This window comes from Phaethon aethereus, assembly GCF_964289735.1.
Source record: "Phaethon aethereus genome assembly, chromosome: 1".
In the NCBI taxonomy this organism is placed as follows: domain Eukaryota; kingdom Metazoa; phylum Chordata; class Aves; order Phaethontiformes; family Phaethontidae; genus Phaethon; species Phaethon aethereus.
This window is the reverse complement of record NC_138575.1, coordinates 145704553-145725454: the sequence shown is the minus strand read 5'-3', so window position 1 is coordinate 145725454 and position 20902 is coordinate 145704553. Positions and strand designations below refer to the sequence as shown.

General features: G+C 44.6%; 1 protein-coding gene across 1 annotated transcript in view; it reads right to left on the bottom strand.

The window, feature by feature from the left end:
• The window catches only part of SLC9A7 (solute carrier family 9 member A7), a gene marked incomplete at its 5' end in the record, with an annotated part of 74963 nt that extends 57554 nt beyond the window's left edge, over positions 1-17409 (bottom strand). The window contains one exon of the mRNA XM_082009334.1: positions 17133-17409. Within this exon, the coding sequence (XP_081865460.1) occupies positions 17133-17409 (277 nt within the window). The remainder of the gene's footprint in view (positions 1-17132) is intronic.
• Positions 17410-20902: the final 3493 nt, after the last annotated feature.

Sequence of the window (20902 nt, the reverse complement as noted above, 5' to 3'; positions counted from 1 at the left end):
CACAGAGAGACTACCTTTCCCCAATCCTTTGTCTAGGGATCAGTAACTCACAGAAAGAAGGAACAACAAAAATAAAACAGAGTTATGGATATGCTGAAATGCTGTTACGGGCATTGTGGAGCGTTCTGCTGCTTCTGTACAGCAAGTATGTTCATGTCAGCTCCTGACAATGATAGGTTCTGAAGCTGTAGCAATTAAAGTAGTTCTTGAGAAAAGAAAAATTACTGCTGCGATGCCTATTCACACCAAAGACCTCGAGAGAATTACTGCTTCAGCGAGCCTTCCCTCAGTAGCAGGCAAACCAGCTGCACAGTGCTTTTACTATAGCCCAATGTGAATAAAAAAAAAAAATCACCTCCCAAGTTCTAAAATAACAGATTACAGAATAGATAATGCAGCCCAGTAAATACACATTCATCACAGGGTTTTTTGCGAAGCTTTTAACAAGCTGTATCAATTTAAACAAGAGGACGTGTTATGAAATACTAGCAGGTTAAGCAACAATAAATGGAAGATCAAATTGGATAACTGTTCCTTACAGTAAAGTGTTACCTAGTTATTAGACCCACAGGTATACAGGATCAGTTTTGGGATCAGAGCTAACATATCCTATCATTTTCTTCTGGCCTAAATAACTATAATACTTCAGAAGGAACAGCAGAACTTTGAGGATGAGTACAGCATTATCTTTGTCACCATAATGTTTCAGGTTATGAGATCCAGATGGGTGTAGAAGACAGTGTCACCTTCTGGATTTTTATAATAGCAAAACACAGACAAAAGGTGTGCCCAGTTACTCATGCTAAACGCTGACAGACTGAACTGCCAGATCATTGGGAAAACACTCATCAGACTGCAGTCAGCCAAGTTTTAAACCACAAACATAACAGTAAAAAAATTGGCAGATATCATTAAACATATAAAATCTACATATTCAGAAACCAGCATGATGACTAGGCACAACTAAAAGATAAGCTTTGAGCACTGGGTTCAGACTTGGTTATTCTCTGAGCAAAAGATCATTTTTGCCAGCAGTTTAAGTGGAAGATTTATCACTAAATTCAACTGAAAGTTAACCAGGCATGCCACAATTCTCCTGTCACAACGGTAACTAAAAATCTTGCACTGAATCAAACAAACAAAGGACTGAGCGGATCTTATGAGGTAAGTATTGGGCGCTGTGTGCATTACTAAGACACTCATGGCAAACACAAAAAAACCCAGAAAAAGCCCAGGTGACCCCCCCTTGTCACCTGTATTGTACCAATACTCAGACAACCATAAAAAAAATAAATAATCACCTCTCCTTATAACTGTTGGCTAGAAAAAAAAGGCACAAGAAGTCACTGACACACCCCCGTACCAGATTAAGACTCAGCAATGGGGAAGGGGCACTCCAGCAGCCGCACGCTCTCCAGTGCTCCCACTCCTCCCATACGGGACATGGCAGCCTGCCTGCTTTACACAGCTGCTGTAAAGCCAAAATCATGGACTTGTTATTGGCACAGTTAAGATATGCAAAGCCAGATCAAGTTTAATCGGGACACTGTATGATCACTACAGGAGCAAAGAGCATGCACAGCATCGACTGCTTCAGAGCAGAGGGCTCTGCTTTCCCCTGAACAGAAAGGATGGCGCTGGTGGAAATCACTAAGGACAGAATCACAGCTCATGATCCAAATTCAGCAGCGAGTTTCCCAAGCAGCTTTGAGCAAACATTTCCTGTGGCATGCTTCAGGTCCAGTACTATCTTCCACCTTTAGGAGGCAAAAACGGTTAAGGCTTTACAATGTTTGGATGCTAATATTGTATTTCATGGAGCTGTAAATACATACACACACTTCTTTTTCCATCCACGTAAACAGGTCTAAAGTGTAGTGAGGAGAACTGATCCAAACTTTAGGCTGATGAGCAGCAGGGGCCCAACCTTTCCCCTGCTCTCTACCATCACACCATCCCTTCAAGCGTGCCAAGCAAGTAGGAGTACGAAGGAAAAAACAGCAGCATAAACAGGTGACCAGAAACATTTTTATGGGCTGAGCAATATAGTTGTGGTAGTTCAGAGATGATGCAACTGGCATTGACTTCTGAGAATATATGCCAGGTAGCTCAACAGCCTATAACACTGGCTGCAGCCAGAAGCCCCCTCCCCAGTTAAGTTCCTGAGGGGAAGTGTTCTGTCTCAGGATTTCCTGTTTATCATCTCAAAGACTTGATGTTATTGGACTGTGACCTACAGACTATGCAGAAAGATCTTCCAAATAGCACCAGAATGTAGCAGTGAAAAGCCTAGACCAGTAATCAGAATATTTTTCTTCGTTGCAGAAAAGCTTCTAGTTTTTCAGCCATTGTTTCGTCACCCCTCAAAAAAAGTCATATCCCCCCAGAATACTTCTGTCTTCCCACAGGCAGTCTGTCAGCCCATTTCAGTAAGCCTGGCTGAATGTGCTGCCTTCTCCTTGGCTAAATCTCTCTCTGCAGATACAATTCAGGCAAGCATTCCTCCTTGGTGTACCTGTTGCCCCAGCAATTTGTTCTGCAACTTTTTCTGGACAGGGTAGGTGACTTCTTCAGCACTGGCTGATCTCCTGCCCACTGAAGCTTCAACAAAATTGCTCGATCCTCAAGCACATCAAACTAAGTCATAGATAAATTCTCCTGGTCAATACAGCCACTTGTCTAGCAGAACGTGTCCTCAAATGTGACATCCCAGTAGTAACCCCAAGTCCACGGAACTTGTTCAGCTCAAATTGAATTTTCCTTAACTTTGAAGCCCAGCATTATGGAATGGACCTCTGGCAAACAGCTGCTGACAGGAATCAGTAAGGTCTTCCCAATACTTTTTAACAGCCCCAGGACACCCTCCTGGTTGTACCAGCCCTCTGCCTTTGAACTCCTGCCTACTCGAGAACTTCCCATAAATCCACATTCATCAACAAGCTACTGTTTCAAGTTTGTCCATCAGTGAAGCAAATACATTGTAACAGGTAAATCACCTATAGCAAGAATTGTCAAAGTTTAGGAGTATACCTAATGATTACTTAAGGTGCATCAGATTGCCATTGATCATACATTTTTTTCAATATATGATTCATAGACCTTTTATGTTCTCCATACAATATTACACTCAGTTTATGTTTCAGGACAATAGAAAGAGGGCACCTAAGTTTTAGTTGACAAGTTTTTCTGGTGTCATTAGAAAAAAATACCATCTCTGCACGTAAAATAGTATATTTTCAATACTAAATCAAATGCAAGGAAATACTGTTTCCAATCAAGTGAAGCATCAGAAAACTGTCTCCGTGCTCAGATAGAGAGTATTACACAAGAACAGGCTATTCTGGAAAGCACGTGATTCAAGTCTGAGGCGTGCATGTTGTATGTGGGTGCACACACGTGGGTCAGAAATGTGACCAGTTCAAGGATCTCAGTGCCCAGCAAACACCATGCAGATATTGCATCATTTGGGTTCTGGTACCTTGCCATCATTGAAAGAGCTGCCAACTTTTGTCCTTAAGCATTGCCTTTTTCTGCCATTAAGGGTTCTGAAAATCTCAGAAGATTAGATTTACTAAAAGACTATTTTTTACAAATTTGTTATAATCTAGTGTTACAAATTGAGTTATTTTCCTCACTCGCCATTCCAAGAAAATCCCATAACATAACCCTGGTAGTAAATAATCATCAGTGGTCCAAGTTTTCATCTTATAGCCGAGCAACCTGCATTTAGCCCGTGAGTCAAACTTTAAGCCTTCTTTGGAAGTCCGAAGACTGAAAAGTAAGTCTTGCTTTTGACACGGGCTATTAGCAAGTTAAATAATGTTAGTTTAATTCTTGTTATAATGAAATATTCCTAGAGACAGTGGCATCTTTACCTTTCACTTCACAAAAACACTGATTCATATAGCATTAATTAAAAACAAAAATCTAAAACAATACCCACAGAATCATGAGGACAGTTGAGAATATAGCAACAAAGCAAGAGACGGTCTAGGAGAAAAAGGTTACTTATTCATAACAATGCAGCAAAAGTTTAATCTGAACACAATTTTTCACTCATGTCTTAAGAGCATCGAAGGAGTCAATGTAGCAATGAAAGCCTGAACTACAGCTGTGTAAAGATAGATAGGAATGAATAGCCTACATACATGTTACCTAGAAAGAAGCTGCACAGCTTGAACAGCTTGCAGGGGAAGACAAGGTACAGAGCATTTCAGCAGTGATCAGGGAACCTGCCCAAGTGATTGACAAGACTGTGGCAGCAGAAGGAAGAAAAAGGTGACAAGAAGTTATTTCAGTCATTCTGAGCTTGAGCCATTTACCACATGCTCACCAGAGGCAGGGAAGCAGGCAAATAATTTTAGTTTAGACTGAAAGAAAAGAAAAAAAGGTCAGGTATATGGAGAGGAATCCAAGTTGTCAGCATTAAGATAAGCTATTAGATGCACCTTGGGGAGAAGTGGAGAACAGACAAGGAAAGCGTTTTAGGCAATTCCAACAAAAAAGCAAGAGGGCAAAATAAGTATAGTACTTCTTTCAGAAGAGCTAAATGCGAAGACCAGAAATGAATACTCAAGAGCCAGAGGGCAAGATTTATCTGTATCTGTGTCAACAACTCATGTATGAAGAGAGAAAGGGGAAAAGGAGACTACCAAAATCCATACAGGTATCATCCTCCAAATTTTTGGGAGTTACTAGTTTCTATTGAAGCTGTGGTACAGGTTGCCCCTAATGCAGGAAAATAACTTGTGGTCTAGTAACAGAGAAAAGACATGTGACTTTGGTCAGCAAAGTAGCAAATCAAACACTTCAGAGGCACTTTTTGTTTGTTTTTAAGAACCTAACTATACATTTAAGCAGCACCTAAAAGATTAAGGCCCTGATGGGGGGCCTTAGCTTCAACAGGCTAAGAAGAAAGTGTTCATCAACACAAAGTAGATTGTGCTTACAACTCCTGCCCCGACCTTCCAGTCTTAAGGAGAGGGGCTCTGTCATACATATGCACAGCATGTAATGCAAAGTTTCCTCTATCCCTGAGCAGGCAACTGTGTTTGAAGTACAGCATACAAGAAATAGAACTGTCCTATGTTTTACATTTTGGAAGAAAAGACAAAACCATTAGAGTTGAAAACTGAAAAGTGTTGAAATATACACATTTGCCAGCAAGAGCAATGAACTCTTTTTTTTATGTTTCTCTGAGGCTAATGTATGGAGAAGAGGGAAATAGCAAGTACTAGGTATCACCAAGTTATCTATGTTGACATTTCTCTGTTTCATGTAGGGACACATAAAACTGAGTATGCTGCAATTATATTTAGTTACTGCAGCTTAACAAGCAGGTCACCAGTAGAAAATCACTCACTAGCTCTTCGGTCATGCAGCTGTGAGGAAAAGATTATTTTTAGGTCCATGAATCTTTGTAAAAGATCATTAGGAGGATGATCACCCAGTAGATTTTTTTGGAAGCCCAAGAGATTTGTTATGTGTTCTAAGGAGACTCCTTCTCTCTGAGAGAGAGATTTGGGAGCAGCAAACTCCCTAAGAACTTGCTAAGTCAGAACTTCAGAGGAAAATGAAACCTGGTACAGAAACACAATCTTTCCATTCAAGCCCCTGAAGCCTGAAGAACATGTCTGGGGCTGAGCAGGTAAACAATTGCTCTAACATATATGAATGTGTTTGGGAAAAAGGTTAAAAGTTTCTAGAGATAAAAATCAGCTTCATAAAAAGAGTATTTGCCAAGTTTCATATACTGCTGTGCAGAGATGAAAAGCAAAAATGGTTAGGCTGAAATGTTGTACTGGCACTCAGATGCCCACGTGGAAGTCTATTTCAGCATTAAGGCTACTTTACTCACACCTTCATGTCTCCAAAATACTTACCTCCTTCAGAAAACTATTCACTATAAACATTGTCCAGTGAGAATATGTTCCCTGCAAGTATTGCACATAGGCATGACAAAAACATATCCTTTATGCTGTGCAGCAGCCATGACTGCCGAAGTATAAAGCTTCAAGACAAGTTAAACAAGCTGAAGTGCCTGCTTCAATTCTGTGAGCCTGGAAAGGATGCTACAGCCAACCTTGCTAGACATGTCTGTGGAAGGTCACATACATACACCCTCCTCTGCTCTTGATAGGCAATGTTACATAATATCCCACTAGAATATCAAAGATAACCCCAGAAGGAAAGATCAGGTGGCACTTCCACAACCGGAATAAGCCTTTATGTGAGTTTTCTTCCTCCATGCTTATTCCTGTATTTCCAGCCATTGCAGAACTGCAGCATAGCCGGTGATGACAACTCCATGCACTGCTTCATATGTCCTGTGAATGCCCCTTCCACCTCAGGTGGCATAGTCCTCCTGCCTAACCAAACAGATCCCTACATGTGCCAGTTCAAACTCCTCTATTGAGTCCAACTTCTAAAGGCTAGAGTCAATTACATAGCAAAGCTAAAAGTCAGATGGAATAAGTTGGTATTTCAGGCCAAGGATAACAAGTTTAAATATGCTATCTACTAGCAAACACAAATAAAGCATGAATTGTGTTCTCTCTCAGCCACTTTAGGTTATCAACTTCATTGCACATACACAGACAAGCAAATACAGTATCAATTAGGTAGAAGCTAGCTAAGTCTTTGATGATTGCTGTTATACGAAAAAGCCAACCCAGATCGCTTTCAAACATACACACACTCTACTTCTCCAAAAATTTTTTTTTTTGAAACTTCACAGTGTATAAAAGTAGAGTTTGTAATTCACCTACAAAAACAGCCAGATCCCAAGACTGCAAATAATGGTGCTGGGTATACACGGAATGTAAATACACACCTTCAGCCTCAGAAGAGTTTTGGTTGGGGCAAGTGTCCAACTCCATAGCAAGTGACTTATGTTCAGCAAAGGCTGTCAAGCAAGTTCTCTAGCTGCAGGAGAGGGTGGACTCTGGGGCTAAACACTAACAATTTGCTCACTAAGAAGGCAATTTAAGGAAGAACAGTAAAGCTGTCTCATGGATAAGGAAACTACTCCCAGGAGAAAGGCCATTACACAATCAGTAAGCACAATGAAGACTGACATGAAGGAAAGAGCAAACAGGACTGTGCAGCAGTAAAACAACAGCAGAGAGGTATATGGAACCTTAAATTCAGATCCCATTTCACTACTGAAGGACTTGATATCAAGTGCTAAGAAGTGGGGGGGAGAATAATTTCTCAGAATTAGTGTGGAAACAGATATTATCCATTCTAACGGATTCAAAGAGTCAAAGCCAGTCATATCCTTGTGGGACACTTGATATTTTTAAACTATCATCAGTTATAACATCTTTCTATTAGTATGTCATACTCAAAGCAATAGCAAACGTTAACAGCAGTTTTCATATTTAATCAAATTCTTGAATTAATTGGATAGTGTCTGAGCCTCAGAAGCAATGACTGCACTCCCGGTGTGTTGGCACCCAGCACGGCCACAGCATGCCCTGCTGCAGAGCTGACACAGGGAAGAATCTCACACGTCGGGGACATCAATCCACACGAGCAGCTTTCTCTTCAGCTAGCTACTGATGGTCAGAGTCACAAGTGCATCCACACACAGCACGTTGAAGACTCATCTTATGCACAGACAAGTTAATTGCATTTTAGAATACATTTACACCATGCTCCTTTGTTTCCACCTTTTTTTTTTTGTTCACAGTAGTCCCTCACCTTCATAATGAAAGAGAAGAAAGAGTCAAAGAGCAGCCACTTAAAAAAAAAAAATCTCCTCAGAACTAATTATTTTTTTAAGCATTAGTGAGAAGTGAAGACAACTATGGAAAGATATGGCATTCAGAATAAGCATACCACTTTGTTTAAACGTTTCTACAACGCTAGCACACCAAGGTGTCCATCAGACCCACAGGTCTGCTCTTCAAACTGCCCCCTCCGAGAGGTTTACAAAGTAACAGAGGATAAACTAGTAATACACTTACTACGTGCACTTAAAAGTTTGCACCACGTATTTCAGTGCTTCCCAGCTGCCTTTAAAACCTAATTTAACAGGGTGGGAGTAGTCTGAAAACCCTGCTAGCAGAGAAAACGGCAGCTATGGAGAAGTAGCCCAGACAACAGCAGACCTGCAAGCCCCACCAGCACAGCTTTACAGGCAGGACCCTCCAGCGGCGGCAGAGCTACCCTATTGCTGGGCCAGCTGGGGTAGCAGCCCGGTTAAGCTCACAGACACCTCCCGGCAGCAGTGCTGGACCTACAAGAGCTTTGCCAGGACAGACCTGGCAGGTAGGGGTGTGATCTTTTTCCATGCGTGGCTCACACATGCAGCTTTATCAGGAGAAATGCAGAGCTTAAACCCAGCCTTTGAAACACCGAAGACAAGAAGAAAGCACAGAGAACACGCACCTCCCCTGGCTAAGAGCACAGTTCATCTCTATTCCAGTTGAGGGGGCGCCTTCACCTATTTCTCCCTGATAAAAAAGGCTCAGCTTCTTCCACCATAGTTTTCAAGGGTCTTGATGCACTTCTAAAGTAATCTGAATTGTCTGATTTCAGGGCATGAAAAAAAAGCAGTTTTATAGCATTTCTCTTTTCTCCCTTCACACTCAGTTAATAGCAGACTGAAGTGCCTTTTAAGGGGGGGGGGGGAAGCAGTGCGTTTGAGCTAAATTGCCCATCTTCGGTAGACACAGAAAAGATCTGATCTGCTGAGAACAACTGTGTATTTTTTACAACACTAGTAAAAAACCCTTCAAGATAAATGCCCTTCTGAAAAAATAATTGCTTGCATCACATTCTTTCAATATAGACACTACTTAGTCTAAAGCAGTGGGAGAAAGGCTATACTCAGTATTAAATGGGGATACTGCAGTAATCCTCAGTCACAAATAAGGACTCTCTTAAAAAAAAGAAAAGAAAAGCTAGTATTTCTGGCTGTCAGAGTGGAAACAACAGCCTTGAGTTAAACACTGGGGCTGTCTCCTGAACACACAGGGACAGTTCAGCAGCTCAGCGCCGGACTCACAGCAGTCAGCATGTGATCAAGGAAAGAGCATCCATGGTGCGCAGCACCTGTTAAACGGCTAGATAGGAACTGCAAAATATTTTTACTGCTGGCCCCTAACAGGCCAAGATATGTAGTTCTGGACTGCAGGAGGTATCCTATAACACACCATAGCTCTGAGGCTTTATTTTTTTTTTTTTAAATGATGGCTGACCTGTGATTCCTGCTCCGGATTTCTGGTCTCTTGACCAGTAGGGGGGTGGATTCTGACAACTATACCTAACGGAGAGAATGGTTGTTCAGATAGCAGGGGAAACAGTGGAAATATCTCCCTACCAGAAGCAAGGGAAAGGTTTCACCCAACTCCTTAAGATGTTGTCTTGAACGACTCTACAGAGTAGGCTGGTAAGGGGAGGCCCACTTTCAGAAGGAAGGATGAAGAAAAAGGGCTACTATGCACCCACAAAATGAGGTTCGTGGGGACAGAGGACACAAGGGGGAGCATAATTAGCTGAACGATGTCACTTTTCTGTCACAGGGAATCGAGCCCTCCCATCACCGCTTCCAGAGCTATCTGTGTGTGCTGTGGGAAACCACCCCAGTTTGGAGGCAAGGCCAGTTCCCTGAGAAGAGAGGGTTTGGGCCCCAGCCGGTCAGAGGCGAGGCTTACGCCTGTTTCCTGTTGTACCAACTTTGCTGACAGTAAGAGCTGGGAGCACACACCGCAGAAGTCTTCAGAATTCCACCTCTGTTAGCGAGCCCAGGACACGCAGTAGTTTAGAAAGGTGTTTCACAGGTTGCAGTCCTGCACCTAAAAGCTGCCCAGGACTGGTTGTACCAGAGGCACTTCCGAAAGCACCCTGCTGCGTGACTAATTGCTTGGGGTGAAAATGACTTCAGTGTTAAGATACTCTAGTCTTTCTACAGCACAGGAAGTGAGAAAGGTCCGTAAAAGACACACTGCAAGAGAAAGCACGGCTAGAATCACTTCAGTCCAGCACAACATGTTGTTTTGGGTTTTTTTTAAATTAAATATTGGAAAGAATAATGTCAGAATTGTGCATTCTGTTTTGCATAAGGTATAAGTCAATGCTGTATTTTGAAACCCAGAGATAAGATTACACACCAGCTGCTACATAGATTTTTTAACATAGCCAAGGAAACACTCCGTATTACCCGTCTATAATCATCCATAAAACAAAGGCCTAAGATACCAAAGGGAAAGGAGACACCTGAAAACCAAGACCTCAACTGTCCCATCCACCTTTTCCCCAAAACACACAGAGCCCCAGTGACTGAGTAGAGCAGCACTGAGATGGGGACACCATCAGCACCTGAGAAGCAGTTTTGGGCACCCTGTAGGACTTGACAGCTTTTATATACTCCCTTACCATCCCCTTTTCAGTCTTCTCATCTGCACCAAGAGCAGAAGCTACTGGAGCAGCTGCAGAGGCTCTGCATCTACAGAGGAGCTCAGTCCTTGTGTTGTTTTAGGGAGATTCCTTGGAGGACCTGTTTAGACTCCTATGTCTATTGCAAGGTAGCAAAGAAAAATTGGAAAAGGTTGCCAAAAAAAAAAAAAAAAGTCTTCTGAAGTGGACTAATGAAAGTCCCAGGCGCCTACAGGGCCCAGACAAGAGCACTGCTAACCTGTCACATGCTGCAGAACCACCTGACTGACAACAAGCTCATGCACCAGCCATCAGGTTACCTCAGTTCAGCACAATCCTACCAACACAACCAGTCACAGAGCACGCATGCAGGAGAAGGCAGGCACACGTGCAAGCTCTGCAATATTACAGAACTGGCATCTGTTTGTGATAACTTTCTAATTCAGGTGAGAATTACAGTGTATGCAAAGGAACACCTTCCCCTTCAGCCTCCATCTGGTTCCTACAACCATGTGGTGCTGTAGAGCAGCACCAGCTTTAACAGCCAGTTATGTCTTCTCCTGTAGAGAAAACCCGGGTTGCCATTTCTCTCTTCTTTGGCTCACAGTGGTGATCAGAAGCATACTCTGGTGCTTATTTCATAGAACATCTCATGAAGCTGAAGTTAACAAACATAAAAATTAGTTGGTTTATCTTAATTGCTATTAAAACCACTGCCTTCCCTAAAAAAAAAAAAACCAAAAAAAACACCCCAAAACCAACCAACACAACCTCCCCCCCACAATCTCTACTCTGAGGACTACAGCTAAATTGTACTCTAAAGACATTTCAGAAACATTAGCAATTTATAAACTATCCAACTACCCCATCTGAAGAGCAAATCTGAAATACAGGTAGGTTAATAACAGAGACATAGCATTTCTTCCAAAATTTCTCACAAGATAAAACTTTAAGTTCCACCCAGTCACAGGCCACAAAGCAAGCTTAGAGACAAGATTTACAATAAAATTATAGTGTCCTGAGCGGCCAAGAAATTGAGCAAGACTTGCTTTGAAAGCCTGTAACTACGTAATTTAAAATAACATCCAGGAGGAACATGCAGGTTGCCAGAGAAAGGATAATGTTCTCGAAACTGGGTGCTCAGAGTTATGCTCCTAAATCTGGTATGAGAATGCTTATGTAAAAGTGGCTTATTAAATACCAACACTGCCATTATTTTGATGGCCATGGAGATGCATTAGGTCATCTCTAGCACGCGTAGAGACTAGAATTGTAACAGAGAGCACTGCAGCCAGGTGAGATAAAAATAGGCCTTTTCTGTGTCTACTTTGTGGATACAGAAACTTTGTCTGATACAGAGTATTTCAGAATAAATCTGATATTTTTATTCTGACCATTTACCTCATCTCTCTCACTTCTGACCCACAAAAGGCAACAGAAGTTTTATATGTCTCTTCATATATTGTTTTTACTTCTCTGTACCCAAGTCTGGCTTTGCTTTTACCATTACCTCCAGCACGGCCCCCAGGGAGTTCCAGCACAACCCCACAGTCAAGAAGGTACCTGGTAGGACTGATACCTGTGCTGATGTGCAGGTTGCCAGTTACCCAAATTACCACTTATGAGAGGGACAAACTAATTGCCTAATGGGAGTGATACCACTGGATCTGCATTGGAACAGGCTGCCCAGGGAGGTGGTGGAGTCACCATCTCTGGAAGTGTTCAAAAAACATGTGGATGTGGCGCTTCAGGACATGGTTTAGGGAACATGGTGGTGCTGGATTAATGGTTGGACTTGATGATCTTGAAGGTCCTTTCCAACCTAGTGATTCTGTGATCTGCTGGGACAGATAGCTGCTTCCTACAGAGCAGAGAGCTGAGGAGCCACCATCACTTACCACCCTTAAGCTCTTCCCTGGGCTCTCAAGACACACAGCCCATGTCCTGTGGCTCCCGACCACATGGGGATGCTGCTCGGCAGAGAGTGGAGAACACGCTGTGCCAAACACGGAGTTGAACCTCTTCAGGAAAAACAGCTCAGAACACTTTACCCTTAGGACTCAGGCCAGCACAAAGAAAAGCGAGCATCACCATCACTGTCACAAGTTGGCATACATGTGTCAGTAAAGTCTCAATTCCTTAATTGCTCTGTTGTGGGTTGTTCGGTTGGTTGGGTTTTTTTAATTGCTCCATGATGATTTGCATTAGTAATAGTGTTGCTGGAGCAGCTGCAGAACATTTGCCCCATGCAAATATTTAATTTTCACAGAGCAACACCCTTGTTACAGTTTCAAGACCAGAATTCAATTGTATTTAGCACTTTATTAAGACAAATGCATCTTGTGGAATGACCTGCAGATAATCACAGTGCGATGACATGGTACATAATCAATTAAAAACAGCATTGTGCCTGAACCTGCAGCTTTAGGTGCAAAGTATTTTATGACGTTCAAAAAAGTTGTGTCTCTTCCTCTTTCATATACACGATCATTAGATCTAGCATGTGCAGCTGAGGTCTGGAACTTTCATATTGCTTAATCAAAAATAAGATTTTTAAGTTGCACATCACAAAAAAAAGCAGCACTGTAAGTCATTAAGCACTCATGTAAACTTCATGTTATTTCCCATCTTAACAGATGTTTCCAGAGAAAGATATTTAACACATCAGAATAATACAGACAGACAAACAGCGGCTGTCTGTTGAAGAGACAGTGCCAACACAGGAAATAAGAAACATGGAAAGACTACATAATGATTTTAATGACTTCTTAATCTTCAGTCGAAGCAGCTAGCATGATGAAGTTACAAAAAACACAGCAAACCTGGACGTGGCAGTAGCCTTTGCTCTGTTGAGGACTGAGCAATTAGACCACCACATTGAAACTGTCAGGCATGACAGATGCCTCTCCTTCAACGAGCAGCAGAAAACATGCTACTCAAAGTCAGGAAGAAATGCAGACTTTGGCAGCATCAGCAGTACTTGGGTCTTTTTAGCTGAGTAAAACACATTCTACCTTTAACAGAAACGTGATCAAATCAACAGCAGAGACATGAAAGTAGAACAGGATGTGCTCGTACCTGGATTCTCAGAAAAGTGAGAAGTGTTGATTAAAGCTCTGGCTGGAGGCAGCTTCTCCGCTCACCGTTCCAAGCCAGTGTCGTGCCACCTGATTCCTGCTGCGCCCAAGGAAAGAGGTCTCATTGCACATTACTGTAAATCAACATGGCTAGATAAGAAGAAAAGAAACCCAGCTCCATTACCTCTTCTTAAAGAGCAAAAGAAGCAAGCAACCACCAAGACCTGCAGTTCTAACTAGCTCAGATCAAATGCGTATTTGATGTAATACAATCATCCAAAGATTCATCACTGTAAAACCAACAGTTTTGGGGGTTTTTAGGTGCAACAAGACAGTTTTTCCTAGGTCATTGTCCCCAAAATAAAAATTAATCAGCGCTGAACTGCCAGCTTACTTCTCCTGTAAATGAAAGCCACTTATTCAGGTAGCATTTAAAACTGCTGTGATAGAAACACTTTACTCTTTCTGTCAGAAAAATTGACCACAAATGGTACAAGTGCTGTAGACTTGACCATGAAACCATGTGAAAGTTACCTACTGTGGAGAGTTTGGGGCCTACACCAGTTACATACTATGAAATGCATCCTTATGAGAACACCTAGACACCCAGAACTGTTTCATGCTAGATACTTGTGTTTTTAGGATTACAAACACTTTGGTTGAAATATTGCCTTATGATTTTGTGTTTAACTCAGACTGATCAAACATATGCACTTTAAATACACACATAGCATGAAAAAAATGTGCATTTCTCAGATACCAAGTTATCAGCAAAACAGAAACCCATCTCTCAGTTGAACCGCTATCGTCTAAGTGACAAAGATGGAAGAGGACAAACTCCTATTTGAACAATAAAGCCTGGTTATCAGAAGTATAACAGACAGCTACTATGACACTTGCTATGTTGTTTTCTTTGCTCTAAAGGAAGTCTGCAAAATGCTTAAGTGAAGCCAGGCCTCAACAGAGCTTTACTGCCATGAGGGTTAACCCTGTTAGAAAAGAAACAAACTTGCTAAACATAGTTCCTCGGATGTTTGCCATGACATGGCAAGAGTCAGTTTGTTTGGGAGGGAAAACAGCATGTACTTTGGTATAATAAAGGGTCTCATTTAGAAGGCGAGTGTATTGAGGAATAATCTATGAAAACAAAAATATTAAGTGAGAGCACACCAATAACGTGCAATGGTTTGAGCCAATCATTCTTTTGGCAGTGCTGCCAGCGGGCGGAAAGGGCTATAGCATAGTGCCTTTCCTAATATACAATTTCAGCACTTGTACGTCAACTGGGAAACTAGCATCCATCTCCTGGCCTGTATCAGAAATAGTGTGGCCAGCAGGAGTAGGGAAGTGATTGTGCCCCTGTACTCGGCACTGGTGAGGCCGCACCTTGAATCCTGTGTTCAGTTTTGGGCCCCTCACTACAAGAAGGATGTTGAGGTGCTGGAGCGTGTCGAGAGAAGGGCAACGAAGCTGATGAGGGGTCTGGAGCACAAGTCTTATGAGGAGCGGCTGAGGGAACTGGGGTTGTTCAGTCTGGAGAAGAGGAGGCTGAGGGGAGACCTGATCACTCTCTGCAACTTCCTGAAAGGGGGTTGTGGTGAGGTGGGTGTTGGTCTCTTCTCCCAAGTAACTAGCGATAGGACGAGAGGAAATGGCCTCAAGTTGCACCAGGGGAGGTTTAGATTGGATATTAGGAAAAATTTCTTCACTGAGAGGGTGGTCAGGCATTGGAACAGGCTGCCCAGGGAGGTGGGGGAGTCACCATCACTGGAAGTGTTCAAAAAACGTGCAGACGTGGCACTTCAGGATATGGTCTAGTGGGCATGGGTGGGTTGACGGTTGGACTTGATGATCTTAAAAGCCTTTTCCAACCTTAATGATTCTGTGATTTCATCGATCAGGAACCAGATATCAGAGTAAGCTAATTTGAGTTTAATCAGAGGCAGAAGTTGAACAATTTCTTATTTTCCACACAGCTCATCAAAATGCATACCCAAATGCCCCTGATGCCCTGGTACTTGTATTGTACACATTAGCATCCCCACTTACACAAGATTTCCCTCATCAACTAAAACAACTGAATCACTGAACTAATCATAAAATATAAATTAACTTTCTGAAGGTGACAACACCAGGGTAATATCTGAACAGCATCTTCAATACAACCTTACCCTGTCTCTTGTGATCAGCACATACACTTAATCTACCATCTCCTGAACACTATTCAGCTGCTAAGCATTACCATGCTAGTGCATAACTTAGTTATATGCCCAGTCGTTAATTTGCCACTTTTCAACAACAAGCATATGTGAAATACACAGCAATGCAGCAAAGCAATCAGTGACTAAGAGCAAATCGAGGTAGTTTAAGAGAAGCATCAGCAGAGGAAAATTCCACTGCTTTGCAAGCAATCACATAGCTCTCAAGAGCAGTAGTACTCATCGGGGAGGAAATGGTTCACTTTCCTCCTCCCCTCGAGTGCTGAATTTGTCATCGTGGTTACCCTCAACGTGCTTATCCCGGCCAGCACTGGGTAGGTGTTTCACACCGTTCAGGAGGAACCGATTCGGCTCACGGAGGAGAAGAAGTGCCCTCGGCACTATGGCAGTAGCCAATCACCGTCAGACAAATCATTTCTTTAAACGGATGGCTGCTTCTCATCGCAACTGTTTATGCTCCACGTAGCGAACCGCGCACGAAATACAATTGCGTGAGTTAACAGCAGAGCGGGTACTCCGGGTTCAGGCTCACCTACGGGCCTCTGCGCCAGCCATTAACCATACCAGCGCAGAGCCCAGCTCCTCCGAATCATCTGCCCCACGAACGCTGGGGAGAACACACCTTCTGCCGAGGGGTTTATTTCCCTTTGCTCCCATCCACTGGGGGAGAGGGGGGGCTGGAGAGGACAAACTCAACTCGGTACAAGCCCTTCTTCCACCGGGTGGGCTAAGGAAGAGCTGCGGGCACTGCCTAGGGTGCCTGGTGTCACTGCAGTCAGCCAGCAACCGGCAGGCGCAGGCCACCCGTGACAGCAGCACGCTGACAGCCAGCGAGCAAAGCCCGCAGCCTCGAAGTTTAAACACGCTGCTTTTCACACGCTGCGTGCCACAGCACGGCCAGGGCATGTGGATAACCCTTCCCAAAAAACCCTTACTGCGGCGACCTGCGTGGCCCGGTACTCCAAACTGCTGTAAGTCCCCCCGGCCAGCTCGCTTCCCCGTGGCCGTGCCCTGCCACTCCGTCGCCGAGGGGCGGTGGCGGGACACCGCTCCGCAGCCGCACGGGAGGCAGCGGGCCGCGTCCCCTCGCCTGATCCCGGCCCGAGGGACGGGGGAAGCTGACGGGAGGGGTGCAGGAGCACCGGCACGGACGGGCTCTGCCGCGCCGGGGCTCCCTCTCCCCCCGGGGCGCGGCCTACGCCTGCGCTGCCGCCTACCCCTGCGCTGCCGCCCGCCCGCCCGCCCGTCGTGAGGGGGGCGCGAGCCAGGCCGCGGCGGCGCCGCCCGCCCGCCGCCTCGCCTCAGGCAGCGGCGACACGGCGGAGCGCGGCCGAGCACCGGGACCCTCCGCCGCCTCCGCCCCTCCCGGCACCTGCCGGGGGTGACACCGGCCCTCAGAGAGCCGGCTGCCTGGGGGAGCGGGGCCGAGGCGCGGTGCTGCGGCCGCACTCACCGTAGATCATGGCCAGGCCGGTCTCGTGGAGGAAGCGGACGCGGCGGTGCTTGAAGAGCCAGATGGTGAGGATGGTGAGGGTGAGGAGCAGGATGAAGGTGAGGAGGCTCACGCTGTCCTGCCGGTGGCTCTCCTCCGCCTCCTTCTCGGTGGCGAGCTCCTCCATGGCGCTGCTACTGCTGTCGCTACCGCTGCTCCGCTCCGCCGCCCCCAGCCCGCCGGCTGCCAGCAGGAGAAGCGGGAGCACCGGCAGCCGGCGGCGCAGGGGCAGAGCCATGGCTGCGCGCCGGCTCCCCGTCCCACACCCGCGGGGACTGCCCACCTCCCAGCCGGCCGGCGGGGAAGGGAGGGCGGGAGGGAGCGGCCCCGGCGCGCAGGGACCCGCCCGCCGCCACCGCCTCCCCCGGCCCCTTAAAGGCGCAGCCCCGGCACCGGCTTCCTCGGCCGGGGAGCGTGGGTCCGGTGTTCTCTCTCCCTCTCTCCTCCGTGCCCGGCCCGGCGCGTGGCGCCGGGGTGGGTGAGAGCCGTCCCGCCACGGGGGCCGGGTTTGCTTTGGGAGCCCCGGGCAGCGCTGGCGAGTGGGTGCCGCTCCTCCGCGTCGCGCAGCAAGCCGGTGTAGTATCACCCTGGAGCCCGCTCCGCCCTTCCCCGAGCCGGGTCAGGAGCTGGTGCCCTCTCTGAGACCTGGAAGGGAACAAACGCAGGCACTGGTTGCTCCAGGGCCTCGATGAATTCGCAAAAGTTGTCCCAAAAGAGCGAGAATACACTCACTCGAGTGTTCTCCCACGGGGGGTTCCCCTGCCCCGGAGGTAGCGGAACCTACTGAATGCAAATTGCTAACTTGGGGGTTTCCATCCAAACACATCCTACTGGAGATTTGCTTCTAGGGAGCAAGACAGTTGTAGGAAATGAACAGAGCTGGTTGGTATTTTTTCATCTGAAATTTCTTTGCTGAAAAAAACATAGGAGCATATGCCTACTGGTTTAAAATCGTCTCGTTTTGGGGGAGGGAAAGAAAAGTCACTTTTTGCAAACAAACCAAAAGTGGAACTTTCTCTTTTAGCTTTTTTTCTCTAATGAATCACAAAACTTTTTTTTTTTTTTTAAGAAAGGGGGAAAACCAGGGAATTCTGAGTGCTGAAAATGTTTGGTTTTAAAGAAATACGAATGGATGTAAAACTTGGGTTTGGTTGGTTTGTTTTTATCAGCTTCATCAGGAGTGTGCTTTGCCTTTGGCTACCAAAGGGATTCCCTCCCTGTTTCCAGTGGTGGCATGAGCCGTGCTGACATTTCTCCCAGCACTGTTATTTTCAATCACAACTTTTAACAGTTGTATGTTAGCCATTATTGTGCATTAAAAGAAAGTGGAACACCTTTGGCCACATGTTTAATTTGTTATACAGTAGACCGTATCTCCTTTAGTGCTGTCCTCTTTCTTAATGTTGCTGCCTGGCTGTTTCTGAGGGTGTTTATTGGGATGTTCTAGTTACAAGAGTCTCTCCTCCAAACTTTCTCCCCTCCTGCTAGTCAATCTGGAATTGTCTCTTGTCACATGTACTTTTGTTTAGGAGACTCCTTTTTAGAAACATTTCAAGATGACAGGTATGTAAATCCACATTTTTATTTATATGTCATCCTTTTAAAGATGGTATTTATGCAAACTCCTCAACAACCTTCAAAATCCAGTATAATTGTATGCAATTACCTTTAACTATTTGCTTGTGTGGGGCTGAAAGTTTACATTGACAGTGATGTCATTTGTAAACCTCTTAGAGATGAAAAGCATTAATTTGCCCTGAAGACCTAGCTCTTAAACCTACATGAACCATTAAAAATTACTGCCTGAAGACTGCCTTACATTAAATCTCACATTCAAAATTAACATTTCTGCTATAATGAGAGCATTGTGCCTCTAAATCTTTATTGTATACCTTTAGGGTATACAACCTACATCCGTACATACAATGTGATGTATATCTTTAGGATGTAATAACCTATAGGCCTCACAGCAGACTACAGGTATGCAATATGGTGCTAAGTATGTGTAATGCTGATAAAGTTGGAAAATAAAAAGTTGAATGGCAATACCAGCCAAGCATATTGCGTCTCTTTTTAAGAAGACAATTTACACATATGTTATAATTTCATCTACTTCTTAGCAGAGCTGCAGTCAGGGTCTTAAGTAACTTTCTGCAAAATCTTCCATCAGTAACTTGTGTTTTATCCTTTAGCATTCGCACAGGTCACTGCACTATGCCTCTTGCTCTCGAGGCAACAATGAGAAGTATCTGGGCAAGTCTTTTAATAGTTAAGCATAATAGCCCGGTTTTACTTTTTTCTCCAGCTGAACTATGTTGTTTGTGGAGGAAAGTATTCATTCATAGTTTGCCAAATCAGTGCTACCACCAGCAAAAGCTTTAAACCTTCACATTCGCAACTACGGGCGTTTTCACTGCTGCATTACCCGTGTAGCCTCTGCACAGGTATCACCTTATCCCAGGAACACCTCCACCAAAATCAACACACCAGTAGGTACTGTCCCCAAATAATTTTACTGGAAAAAAAAAAAAAAATATCTCCACCACTGTTTGTGCACAAAATTGGGCACAACTCATTCTTACCCTGGGCTACGTGGCTGTGACTAAATCCCATACACAAATTGGTGATGGGAGTATGATTGTTTCTGCCCATTTAGGGCATCAAATAGTGATCTAATTGAGGTCTCCTCAACTTAGTGCTTTGTCTAATATGTTGTTGGCAGGGAATTTGATATGCACAGTATATTGAGTTCCTACAGGCAAAGTCTGCTGTCCTTATGCTCATAGCTTGGTATCATGGTGCCTGGATAGTTTAACTGATTTAAACAGGATCATCTGGAGAGTACGGTATCAAGCCAAGCTTGTCTATACACCATTGTAAATCAGGTTGAACCCTTGCAGGAGAGCTGTGTTCACAGAGCTCAACTCCTTACACGGTGAGGCTAGCAGATTGTTGTGGTGCTTTCAGTCCATTAGGAACATCAGTAATTTCACCTCTAGGGGTAGCTCTGTCTCTGTAATAACCCTGCGGCTACAGTTCGTGCTCCAAACCTTTTCTGGCAGACCTCTACCTACCTTCCCAAGCCATTCCACACTAAAACCTCCTTTGTGTTCTGTAAAGGTGGGACCTGGACTGGAGGCCACCACGTATGTTTGCGGAAGTCAGCCTGCCTGCTTTGCAGAACTCATTTTGTTCTATTCCTGCTTTCTGCCCAGTTGTTATTTCTTGTCTGGTGCCAGGCAGAGGTCTTTGATCTGCTTGCTGTTTGAGAGACCACACTTGAGGCAGAAACAATGATGTGTGCTTAGGGAGATGGAAGGCAATGGCCAAGTGGGATCAGAACTGAGGTATCGAAGACTTTAAACTAAAGCTATGAGATGGGGCTGAAATAGAGCGAAGGACAAAATCCAGCCATTTGACAGAGTTCAACCATACCTGGAGCGATGCCAGAGGATTTTGGTATTAAATGCTAATAATTACGTGCATTTGCACATAGTTGGTGATTGACTTGTAGGATTGAAGCACAGAAGTCTGACCAAAACATCACAGAGAGAGATATGGATCAGCCCACCCTATTTTTCATCACTGGAAATGCAGAAATCAACATTAGCCTTTCCAGTAGGCAAAATTCTAGCTAGAGTAAAATCTGTTCTGTACTATTTGCAAGGTCCAAAAGTCACTCACTGTGCAGCTTTCATGTCATGGTAAACTTCCAAAATGTCTGAGAGGGA